This window comes from Pseudochaenichthys georgianus, chromosome 15 (assembly GCF_902827115.2).
Source record: "Pseudochaenichthys georgianus chromosome 15, fPseGeo1.2, whole genome shotgun sequence".
Taxonomy (NCBI): domain Eukaryota; kingdom Metazoa; phylum Chordata; class Actinopteri; order Perciformes; family Channichthyidae; genus Pseudochaenichthys; species Pseudochaenichthys georgianus.
The window spans coordinates 32,315,260-32,327,912 of record NC_047517.1 but is presented as its reverse complement, the minus strand read 5'-3'; the positions used below and the strand labels follow the sequence as shown (position 1 = coordinate 32,327,912).

Genomic DNA, 12,653 nt, shown 5'->3' with positions numbered 1-12,653 from the left:
GTCTCAATGTTGCTTTTTTTATTTTCCAAACTCTTATTCAATGCAATTGAGATTTGAAAAGAAATACATCCTGACTTATCTTGTTAATTTCCTTCCTGTTATAATGTATTTAAACAACAATAGTATTCACCCATGCCGCTGTGTAATCCTCTTTATTTGTCTGTTTCAGGGACAACATGGGGCCTATCCGAGTTAACGAAGTGCTCAACAGTTTTGACAACACCGGCAATGTCTGTAAGTACCTACTTTATCTTACTACTATACTATACTACACACACACACACACACACACACACACACACACCCACACACACACACACACACACACACACACACACACACACACACACACACACACACACACACACACACACACACACACACACACACACACACACACACACACACACACACACACACACACACACACGCTCAAACTCTGCGTTAGCCTCATGCTGTGTGCTGCTAGTGTTTGATTGATGGTTTGATGCGGGTGTTTTGATTCCATCTCCCTGAATGGTAGTACGTCTCTTGTGTGGCTTCCGATGCGAGTTATCATGTCTGCTCATTCCTCCCAACTACCTTCAAATGTCCTTGAGAAGGAAAGTGGGCTTCAGTCTTCTTATTTTCTCAGTCGACAGTGATGAGTGGTTTGGGAGAAAGGTAAGAGCGTGACTCAAACAGGGGTTTGCAAATGCTTTATGATATGAAGTGGAATATGATCACCTGTAGCACAAGAGCCTTGGCCTCACCTTCATTCTGTCAAGTTTCTCTGAGGCATTTAGCTCAACTTCTGGTCGAGTCGGGTTGTATTCTGCTCTATTCAGTTATTGCTATTCCTTTTGTAGAGCTATCAGTCAGACATGCATGACTGCTGTTTACCTGAGTGAATCAGTCCGGTCGGCTACAAGCATTTGGATTGTTTGAGATTAAACTCCTTTAAAATGACTTATAAGCATGCACATTTCATGTTAATCGCATGTGTATTCCTCTCATTAACTATATGCACTCAGTAGCTACTTTAAACATGTTCACCCAAATCATTTATTATTATTGAAATCCAATACAACGTTTCTCACCTGAAGTTTTCTTTTGTGATGCCTATAACGTTTTCTTTGACACTCATAGGTTACATTTTTATGTTTAGCATGAGGTCTATGTTTGTAGTATTCTGCCTATCTTATGTATATTGATAGTAATAACAAGGAACTCTCAATATAATGTTGTGCAGTACAATACCACTGCAAACTACATCCTACAAATGTGAACAACAACTGAACTTAATACACTTCATGAAGGTATCATTTGAGGCAGAGCTGTTGCATTAGATTGTGCAGGTTGACCTAATAAAGTGGCAACTGAATGCATGTTGTGTTCATTTGTAAGTTGCATTCAAAGCCATACAATACATCTTTATAGTCAAGTTAATTAAAATGTGTCTTTTGACTGCACCTCAGCCATATCAAACATTGAAACAATGCTCAGTATCATTAGAAACAACAACATAGGCATTAATAGAGCTGCTTCTTTGATGATATCATGTATATGAAGTTGTTTAATACTTTTCTCTGTGCAGGTCCACCTTCACAGGCATGTGTTGGGTTAGGACAAAGGTCATGGGTTAGTGCTAACCAGCCAGATGGCTCCATAGGACTCGGGGTCAGAGGTGAAGGTCATGGCCAGAGGCTACTTCACTGCACACTGGGATCAGACTATATAAGTCATGACAGAGCTCAGCGGCAGCTCTCATTCCAACCTGCTAGAACGGATAATCCCTATTCTCTTCAAGGAGACAATAGGATCAATACCTTTTCCTTTGTAGAGAGAAAATGGAGAGGTCATCATGTTTTAGCAACCTTCACCGTGTTTGTGATTTGCATTTCTCCTTCCCTGTCTTTCTTCCTCTTCGTCCTCTAATAGTGACTTCTCTCTTGCCTCATTTCTTTTCCCCTCTCTTGAATTACAGTATAACCCTTCATCCCTCTTTCCCATTCCACCCCTCTTACCATTCTCTCCTCTTTCTTCCTTCCACCCCTCCATCCCTCTCTCCTCCCAGCTGGAGTCGTGCTCGGCCAGATGGGTAACTGAGTTCCTGACTTGGCCGGTGGATTAGCACAGCCGGAGATGAGAGCATAAAGGTGGGGAGAGGAGAAAAGGGGTAGAAGGGGAGATGGTGGGTGGGCATGCCAGAGGTGGTGTGTGTGTGTGTGTGTGTGTGTGTGTGTGTGTGTGTGTGTGTGTGTGTGTGTGTGTGTGTGTGTGTGTGTGTGTGTGTGTGTGTGTGTGTGTGTGTGTGTGTGTGTGTGTGTGTGTGTGTGTGTGTGTGTGTGTGTGTGTGTGTGTGTGTGTGTGTGTGTGTGTGTGTGTGTGTGTGTGTGTGTGTGTGTGTGTGTGTGTGTGTGTGTGTGTGTGTGTGTGTGTGTGTGTGTGTGTGTGTGTGTGTGTGTGTGTGTGTGTGTGTGTGTGTGTGTGTGTGTGTGTGTGTGTGTGTGTGTGGAGCCACTAGCAACGGGACCTCGTTCGTCGAACAATGGGCCAGCCATCTCCCTCCTGTTCTCCATTCCATGTTTGGGACTAGTAATGCGTGAGATCAATTAGGATTGGTTGAGAGGAGGCTTTGAAAGGCCCAGAGGTGACCCTGTCAGAGCTCTGGGGTATATTTGTTGGGATGGGAGTCAGGGAGAAACCCCTCTAAATACACAAACATACACACAACTACTTACCTTTACCCCTCACTAAGATATAGAGCCACACACTCATACTTGCAAACAATCCACACAGTCTTGCTAATGAACACATATTCACTTTGCCCACCATCCCACCCTCTCCACCTTTCCTGTTATCTTGATAATCCCCCCTACCCCTGAGGTGTGGACAAGCCCAAATCCTAGGGGTCCTTGTCCTCCTGAATAGCGGGCTAAAAAGCCTGGCCGGATTAGCCCACTGCCTCTAAAATGTGTGGACTCAGCTTAAAATTGCTATCCCCTCTCAGCATGACTCGCTCTGCCGGCTATTGTGCTTGTGCCACCACTGTGCATATATGTGAACAATATGTTGTTTCGTAAGGTGACGATAAGCTGGAGTCAATGGTTTCATTGCAAGACCAGAGGAGCGGCCAATGAGTCTCAATGAAGATGTTTTAGGAAATGAAGAGCGTATGGTAGAGATGACATCATATCAATTAAAAGACTTTTAAATATTTGGGATTTAACGTCACTTATGCCCAAGCCTATTGTGCCTTTATTTATTTTGAAAAAGGATTTGGTTCAATGTAGAATGTAATTGTGTAAAATACAGCCCATTACGTGTTGTATACCAGGCTGTACTGTAACGCAGTGCTTGTATTCGTACAGAAATACTTAATTGGGCAAAAGTAAAACAATACAATCGATAAACTAAATGAAGGCTTTAATGCCAAGGGGATCCGTAAATCAGAACATTATCAATATACACTCTGATCATATTGTATGTCATACTCGCAGTGGGAGACCATCTTGTAAATCAGTAGTATATGTAGAAAAACTATATGTTTGATTTGTAGGTATTTAAGTGGTAAACATGTTTTATCTTCTTCTGTTATTAAAAAACCTGTCGCTCAAACTTTGAATTGTTTTGATAAATTAGTACTTTAAGCATATACAAATATATTTGGACTTAGTTTGTATGATGTTAATTTGGTGTTAGGACATTATTCTTATTACAATTATTATATTGTTGCTCCTGTCAATCAAGGCTTTTTGTGTTTAAATGTGCCCTCATGCTGCTACTGATGTTGGTGCTCTCTCTCTATTAGCTTTCTTTGGGCAACCCCCATTTATTTGCATCAGGTCTGATGGTGCTCACTCCCCTTCTGATCCGATCTCTCTTTTTAAAAATGTAAACTCGTAAAAGGTAGTCTAAGTTTTGTACCTGGGTAATTTACAGCAGGCATATGTAGGTAGTATCAGACAGCTGACTTCGTTTCACACTCAAGTACAAAGCCCCCCCTCTGGTGGTGATTCAAAAATCCGTGCAGTTACATTTGTAACTTGTTATTTGTTGTCAATGAATAATTGGTCCTATTTCAGACTGTTCTGGATCACTTTGAACTATTTGAACCCTGAACTTCCGACCTTCCTTTAGCTGACGGCGGGGGCTTGTAATTGTAAGAGAGCTTTGTGCGGCCGTTGTTTTGGGGTTTTAGGGGTGCTTGTTTCCTGCTAGGGATCAGGATTTTAGGACACAATACAGGCCCTTGGGGTTGGGTGACTAAGAATGCATCAGAGGAGGTGTGTGCATGTGTGTGTGTTGGAGAGGGTTTAGGAAGAGCTTGTTGACATTGCAGGGCTTTTGGTAAGGGGGCTTGTTGGGCTGTGGGGTTACTTGTTGGGTTCATTTAGCAGGGAGAGGTTACCGTGACACACACACACGCTAACAACTTACTTTTTCTGCGTGTTATAGTGTTTGGTATGTTCCACTGCAGTTAAGCTCAGCCTCATTTAGACAAATGCTTTCCCTTTTCTTGTATTAGTGTTTGTGCGTCTTTGTGTGTGTTTAATCAAGAGCCAAGCATCCTAATGAAGCCGGATAAAGCCTTCTTCTCTACAGCTGTCGTTGTCTGAATGGCTTCTCCTTTCAGCCTCTCACTCATCCCTATTATCTCCCACAGACTTCACTGGTAAATGCTAAGCCCTGAATGTTTGAGTGTTGGGAGGGGAGGGGAAGTTTCTAGCTGGTAATTTCTGTGTGCACATCCGTTGTTTGGTCTGGTATGTGACTGTTTGTGACGCGAGGATGTTTATAACCTGGAAATAGGGCTGGGTGGTATGGACACATCATATATATCACAATATTTCTGATTAAATAGTTCGTTAATATAGAGTTGAATATGCTTTCACAAAATATGCACACATGATATTTTTGATCAATCATCATTAGTGATGTGGATATAAGGGCTAAGTGGCTAAAGACAAATAAAGAACACTGTCTGTTCGGTTAAGAACATGTCATCAATGTACCGTTATGCAGCCTTTGAAACTAGAAAAGGAAAGGTATGGATATTGCGATCTCCGAAATGTTTGAGGAGTCTCGTATCACGATAATGATATATTTATAATTTGCCCAGACTATGTGCTAAAGGAATACATGCTAGTATAAGTAATATGTTTAATGACCAAATAAGCCAATGATCATTCTACACAACAGACTTGTGTTCTTGTCACTTCCTGTTGCAGTCTTAGACAGGTGTGTGTGTGTGTGTGTGTTTTCTGTATCCAGTGGATCTGTCACATTCATGTTTCGTGTTTAATGTGTTGTACCAGAGTCTCAGTTTTCTTAGTAACTGTTTGTGAGTGTGTGCATGCACTTCTAACCATGTGCATGTGTGTGTGTGTGTTGTAATAGGTGCCCCCCGTAGTCTTCCCTTGTGCCAAGCCTTTAGCGGAGCCCTGTTTGCATAATTATGCTAATTCATTGTGCCATGGTGCTAATTAGACCTTGTTAGACAATAGAGCTAGACTCGGGGCTGGCTGGCAGACACACACACACACACACACACACACGCACACACACACACGCACACGCACACGCACGCTCACACACGCTCACTCAGACTGTTGTGTCAATGACAAGGTTTGCGGTCCCCCTCTGCGCTGTTTATAACGTGCCCTCTATAGAAATGGTCCTCTACTGGTGTGCTGTGATCTGAGCTCAGGTGTCTCTTACGTTTACGGAACAGAAATCAATATGAAACAAAACACAAACTTCCTCACAATCTGAAAAAATGTGTCCATGACCAAATCATCATTCTTTCTTATGTATCTCTATATTTTTTCTAAAGTCCAGTCATGTTATTGTACATTCTGACAATAACCAATAATACTTCAGAAGTATTCTTTTGGTTGACCGTCTGATTGACGAGTCAGTCCTGGACCCTTATTAAGTGTAGGTACATTCGTATTATTTCTAGACAGATAGAAGACCTTTATTTTCCAAAATGCATCGTATTATTGGTATTTAAATGTTCATACTAATGGAGAACATGAACAAGTTGTACTGTAATGACATAATAATAACCTTATCTGTGTCTTGAGGTTTTACCCGTAGTGCAACGCATATCCAAGAAACATGTGTCAGGAGAGATTGAACAAATAGTTACAGGAGGACAAACAAGGTTTTGCAGCTACAGATTTGTTTTATAAAGACTTTTAAAAAGATGACCCCAGCCCCTCAGCCATTGTAGATGAATATGCTGTGGTTTAATGAAGAGTAGATCCTAATTCTGTTTTGTATCACTTTTTGAGCTGCACTATTTTTCGTTTTTACAAGACAGGTTAAATGTTAACGGCATGGTCAATAAATGTGGCTAAGCTAACCACACACTTAATGCTCTTCTGTCAGCATGCATTTTAAATACATTGTGTGTTTTTTGTGTTTGATTAACACATTTCAAAGAAGCCAAATGAGTCGCACAAAGCACAATTAGGATTTTTGTTTCTTCTTAAGAGTTGGATACAAATGACAGACTGAATTGCTTCATAAGAACATTTTTAGCCATTGCCACAATAATTGTTTCTAAGTCAATAATTTAACCACTAAACACAAAAAGACAGTCGCACAGTAAGTGGATCTGGCTCTTCAAGTGTGTATGCACATGTGCCTGTAGTGTGTGTCACTTTGTGGTGCAGGAGTGGGGGTTGGAGGTAGTGTAAGCAAGACTTGAGTGGCTTGAGGGCACATTAAAAGAGTTGCCGGTTGACTTAATTGAAAGTAATTGATTTTCGCTTCTGCAGCCTTGTCTCCTCCTTGTCTCCTCCATCCGCTCACTGGAGGAAACAAGAAACGGGGACTTGCCTGCAGTCTTGTTGGGTGCTGGAAGCTTCTCGACACTCGAGAAGTAAACAGTCGTCACACTTCATCTCAACACAACTTGAAGCTAATGTGCAGATGCAGACATAGATGTGTATGTGCATGCATGCTAACACAAGTGCACGCTGAAACTCCCTGCAGTAAGCCACCATTGTGACTGTCGGCACAATAGGGATTGAAGGTGAGCCGTTGGGTGTAACTTTGCTCTGGGAGTCTTCTCCTATTATAGCCAGGAGTTGATTCTGTGAAATGTGCATGACTGAGAGTGTGTGTGTGTGTGTGTGTGTGTGTGTGTGTGTGTGTGTGTGTGTGTGTGTCCAGATGCATGTGCACTATTACCAGTAAGCGGTGGGGATTAAGTTCAGGAAATGAGTAGAGCGTTAAAGGTTGCTTCCCTGCCCAGTGCTTTTGCATTGTCACTGGCGCTAATACTCAGCTAATTACAAGGACATACTTTAACAGCAAGCTCAGCCCGTAACCCCTCATGTCTCTCCACCCCGCTCCTTCCCTTTCTTAGGTTACCCCCTCACCCTAGAATTAGGGGATGCAATGAAAGAGAGAAAGAAAAGAGAAAGAGTAATAACAGGCCTCTCCCCTCCCTAAAAGCTCGCCCTCCCTCTGGACGGATACAATTATTGGATTTTTCTCCATTTAAGTCACCCAACCCCTATGTGCCCCTCCTGGCAATGTCCCCTATGGTGCCTAAGCTCAGCATACACTAGCCCCTCCAACCATGTAACACACACACAAAGAAAGAGAGGCAGTATATAATATCATTGAGTTGTGATTAACAGTTCGGAAATGGGCTATCAACCAGAAGGCCCTATCACCAACGTACAATATACTTCCTCCTGTTAGCTTTAAGGCTTTTATTCATTCAAAAGGCCTTTCTTAAGTTTGAAGGAAAGTGCTTGAGTCACGCTGTTCATACCATTGTAGCACAAGTATTGTATACGTTGCCATGACTACTCTAATCATAGCTAGCAATCTTAATTTCTCTTTAAAGATAAGTCATTCTTTTATATAAAACTAAACTTTGAGTTTAAAGAAAATCCTACATCCCCACCTGCAGTCATAATACTGAATTCCCACTTTATAGATTATACATAAGATTAGATTATACATTATAGATCCTTAGGTAACAAATCTAAAGCATTTGCGCAGTACAGTGCAATATGTATCAATGGATCGAGCTGAGCTTTTTTCCTTTATACACTAACTTTGTCTCGCAGTGTGTCATATGCGTAGTTGTGTGTACCATGAATGTATGCACACACACACACACACACACACATGCTGTGAGTGTGCTTACATTAGAGAGCTAAGTGATTAGTGCATTGTTGTTAATTTGGCTCTCCTCCCTCTTGTACCCATGAAGTGCACCATGGGTACTTCCAAAGGCACAAGTGCACACATGAAAGTGCACAAGCGTGTGTGTGCTTGTTTATGTGTGTGCACGTGTGTGTGGTAATGTCCCTGATGATGTTTTAAAACAAATAGATGATTAATGTGATTAGTGTGTTGGTCGGGGAGTGAAACGGCTGTAGTAAATGGCTACATGGTCATATGGGAATACGCTTGGCTCCACTCCAAACACTTAGTGTGCGTGTGTGTGTGTGTGTGTGTGTGTGTGTGTGTGTGTTTCAGTATTTCCTTGCTTTGGATTGGTTTCACCATTTTCTCCCGACTTAGAGCTTTAAAAAATAATTCTGCAGTTAAGGAAATATCCTCAACATAAAATATAATTAGTTTAGAAAGGAAATGTTTTCTAGTGAGGCATTTTTCTGAAACAAGGAGGGTCATGCCTCTTTTTTTCACAATTTGATTCACCAGAACCTTTTAGGGACCTTATGAAAGGTTTTAAGAGATCTGTTTTCATACCTCTGAGCTAGTACTTCAGGACGTTATCCTCTGTTTAATTACAGTCTGAGATAAACATACAAAATATACTAAGGTATGATAAGTATAAGTATCATTACGTCAATAGTTCCTAAGTGTTTCCTCAAAAAGCCCCAACAGAGACGCGGAGCAGCCTTCAGCCTGTCAACACGTCTTCGTTGACAGTGCTAATGTGTTTGTTATTTAGCTAAAGAGCCATTAACTTGAACGTGTCTCACAGCTTTAATGCTCAAACTGCTTCAGTAGTTGTTCACTCTGTCAGTCTCTTCCTGTCTGGAGACGCCCTAAATAGCCCCACTGGGGCCTTTAACTGTCAGTTGGCTGTGCTAACGCTAAAGTAAGTGTTGACACTAATGGCTGTGCTAAATGCTAATGGGAGCTAGCGTGGGCCTCGGCCTCGGAGGGGAAAGTTAACTGATTTTCAAGTGGCCCCTTGAGAGAGTGCCCTAATCGCTAACTAGCAGTAGCATCTCTCTGGGGCTTTTGGGGCTATAGAACTGCAGGCTGCCATATTGCGCTCTGTCTTTACTCCATCTTTGGAAATATGATGGAAAACAAATTAAAGGGGCTTTCGTTTGTGTTTGATATGATATATGGAAGACAACACAGTTGAATGATATGAAACACTGCAAGTTAAACATTTTAATATCCTAATAGTTATCTGGCTTTTAAGTTTTAGTCCTACTTTACATTCACCCACTCCACACACACCTCTTTTACTTGTATTCTGTCCGCCTACTGTATCTTTCCACAGCAGACCATGGTGCCGCAGACATTTGTGTTTGCCAACTGAGGCTGAAATACTCTCTCTGGACATGGAGATGCCAGGTCATAATTGTCTGTAATTGATCACATAATGGGCTGAGTAAGAAATATAAAACACATTGAATTCAATATCTTGCAAGACCCTGTTTGTCACAAAGTCAGATTACTAATTCACTTTAAATGTGCTTGTTATGACCAGTGCAGATTATGGATCATATGCCTTTCCCTAACAAGTGCACACACTTAATTAAATGTATTGATATCTTTTGCCAATTTGTCACAACATTGATTGGTTAATAATGTATGAAAGTGCCTCTGTCTTTTGCACTGAGTTAAGATGTGCACAGTGGTTAGAGGAAGAGCTTGCCTTAACAAAGATTTGAGAAGAAAAACACATAAAAAAGCATGTTAAGTCCATTTTCTGATATACAAAATATCACTATTATACATTTTTGGGATATTAAGAACAGGTAGTAGAAACAAAGACAAGATGATACCTTTTCAAACGTTGTTTTACTCTCTTCATCTCCTTATCTTTAAAGATTCAGGGGAGCAGAGCTGATATACCTCCAGGTTCTGATGCTGATTTTTGAGGCTGATATTTACACATACACAACAAACCTGTGTGTGCACTTAATGTGTGTGTGTGTGTGTGTGTGTGTGTGTGTGTGTGTGTGTGTGTGTGTGTGTGTGTGTGTGTGTGTGTGTGTGTGTGTGTGTGTGTGTGTGTGTGTGTGTGTGTCAGTAGGGACAGAAGGGATTACAGGAAGATTGGTGTGCAACCAGGTTGCTAGACGGATCCCCTCCTAACTCTCCGTGCTGCCCCACTGGGCCTTTCATCATCTGTGTGTGTGTGTCCGTGTGTGTTAGTGTGTGTGTGAACCTAAAAAGGAGGGTTAAGTGTGGGATCACAGATGGACAAATTATTTTTCAGTACCCTACAGCTTATTCCTCCCGCCCTCCTTTTCTTTCTTTCACTACCTCACGACTTTTGGGTTTAAAGTCTCACACTCTTACATTAACAGACATTTAAATTATCCTTACTTTAACTGTCTTTAAGTCTTGGTGTATTTGGGTGTTTCTACGTATCAGTTGATGAATTAGTAGATGGATGCATTTTATTTATTTGTTTGGCCATTAGTTGTTTCACATCAAAGAGTTTAACACTTTTCTGTTTCTAGGTACTTAAATGAAAATATTTTCTCCTTGTTCTTATATATTGTTATTATATTGTAACTATCTCTGTGTTTTGGACTGTAGTTAGGACTCATATAATATTTGTAGTTATCACCAAAAAATGTATTCTTCAGTCAAGTGATCAAAAAACCTTTGCTTACATTGCCCGATACTATTATTTGGCCTAAACGTAGTTGATCTGTCAGCCATAAGTGGCATAGGGTATCCACATATACCACTACCCAAACACTAGTAGTAAAGAAACTGCAAGTTTAAAATATATCCAAATAACCCATCAAATCCACCAGATGTTCTTCTGTTAAGTAAACTATACGTTTTTGTAAGTTTAAAAGACGTGTTATAGCTCTCTATGATGGTGATACAGGTTCTAATTTTCTCTTCCCTTCCCGTTTCATCACTTCCCTCTCTCTCTGCCTCCCTCTCTCTCTCTCCACCCACCAGTGAGTGCACAATCTTCCCATCACCACCATACTCATAACAGCCTGAATTATGTGCCAGTGTACTGCAGTCTGCACACACACACACACACACACACACACACACACACACACACACACACACACACACACACACACACACACACACACACACACACACACACACACACACACACACACACACACACACACACACACACACACACACACACACACACACACACACACACACACACACACACACACACACACACACACACACACACACACACACACACACACACACACACACACACACACACACACACACACACACACACACACACACACTTTTATGCTGCTTTCCCAAGTGGCTGTTTTCGAGCGCAGCCACAATGGAGGGCCTAATGTGGATTTGTTTAGAGAGCTGGTTAATTGGAGTGGGATGCTCTAATTGCACCTCTTTCATGGTGTGTGTGTGTGTGTGTGTGTGTGTGTGTGTGTGTGTGTGTGTGTATATGTGAGGGTCACCTGGCCTTGGTTTGGACTGTGTGTGGGAAAACATTTGCTCTGCTATAACTACACTAAACAATCACTATAAGCTACATAACACACATAAGGGGTGTGAAGTGTCTGAGTACAGAGAGCGTGAGGGAACAAATAGAGAGAAAGAATAAATGAATATGCCTTTGCCTTATAATAGGTATACGCTACTGTATGTGCAGCGTCCCCTCCTCCCCATTTATGTGAACGCACAACTTGTGTTTGTCCATGTTCATCTGTGGAGTGCTTGCCTCTGTCGCTTTTTGCTGGTGTTGTCCCCCAGTTGGGGGTGCTCTAAGTCTTCCTATGACTCCACTGCTGGCTGGTGTGTGCCTGTCAGTGTTGTGTGTGTGTGTGTGTGTGTGTGTGTGTGTGTGTGTGTGTGTGTGTGTGTGTGTGTGTGTGTGTGTGTGTGTGTGTGTGTGTGTGTGTGTGTGTGTGTGTGTGTGTGTGTGTGTGTGTGTGTGTGTGTGTGTGTGTGTGTGTGTGTGTGTGTGTGTGTGTGTGTGTGTGTGTGTGTGTGTGTGTGTGTGTGTGTGTGTGTGTGTGTGTGTGTGTGTGTGTGTGTGTGTGTGTGCGTGCGTCTCTGTGCCTGGCTATTTGTATCTGGAAGTCACTTACCAGTTTGACATCTGTGTTGTCATACCACAGCGTCCTGGACTTTTTAGAAGATGCACAAAATAGACTCACTGTAAAGAAGACCCACACTTAAATATAGGACTAACTTTTTTCAGTATGTTTGTTAGGCCTACTAGTAGTCAGAATCATTTTACAAATTGTATACAAGTGACACATTAATGAAAAAACCTGACTATATGAATAAGGAAATGTAATAATTGCAGATAAAGGACCTGAGGGGACATTGATGTTGTACTGTGGCTGTTTCCACCAGAAGACCACATCCCAGTTTATCATCTATTAGCAATTTTGGAACATCATCAAAACAAAAATAAGGGAATATCTTTTGAGCAAATGGTGGTAAATCCT

At 41.6% G+C, this 12,653-nt stretch overlaps 1 protein-coding gene across 2 annotated transcripts in view; it reads left to right on the top strand.

Annotated features, from left to right (window-relative positions):
* Positions 1 to 12,653, top strand: part of camkmt (calmodulin-lysine N-methyltransferase) — a 111,911-nt gene that overhangs the window by 7,282 nt on the left and 91,976 nt on the right. For both annotated transcript variants that reach the window (XM_071205576.1, XM_071205575.1), the window contains exon 4: positions 170 to 234. In XM_071205576.1, the coding sequence (XP_071061677.1) occupies positions 170 to 234 (65 nt within the window). The remainder of the gene's footprint in view (positions 1 to 169; positions 235 to 12,653) is intronic.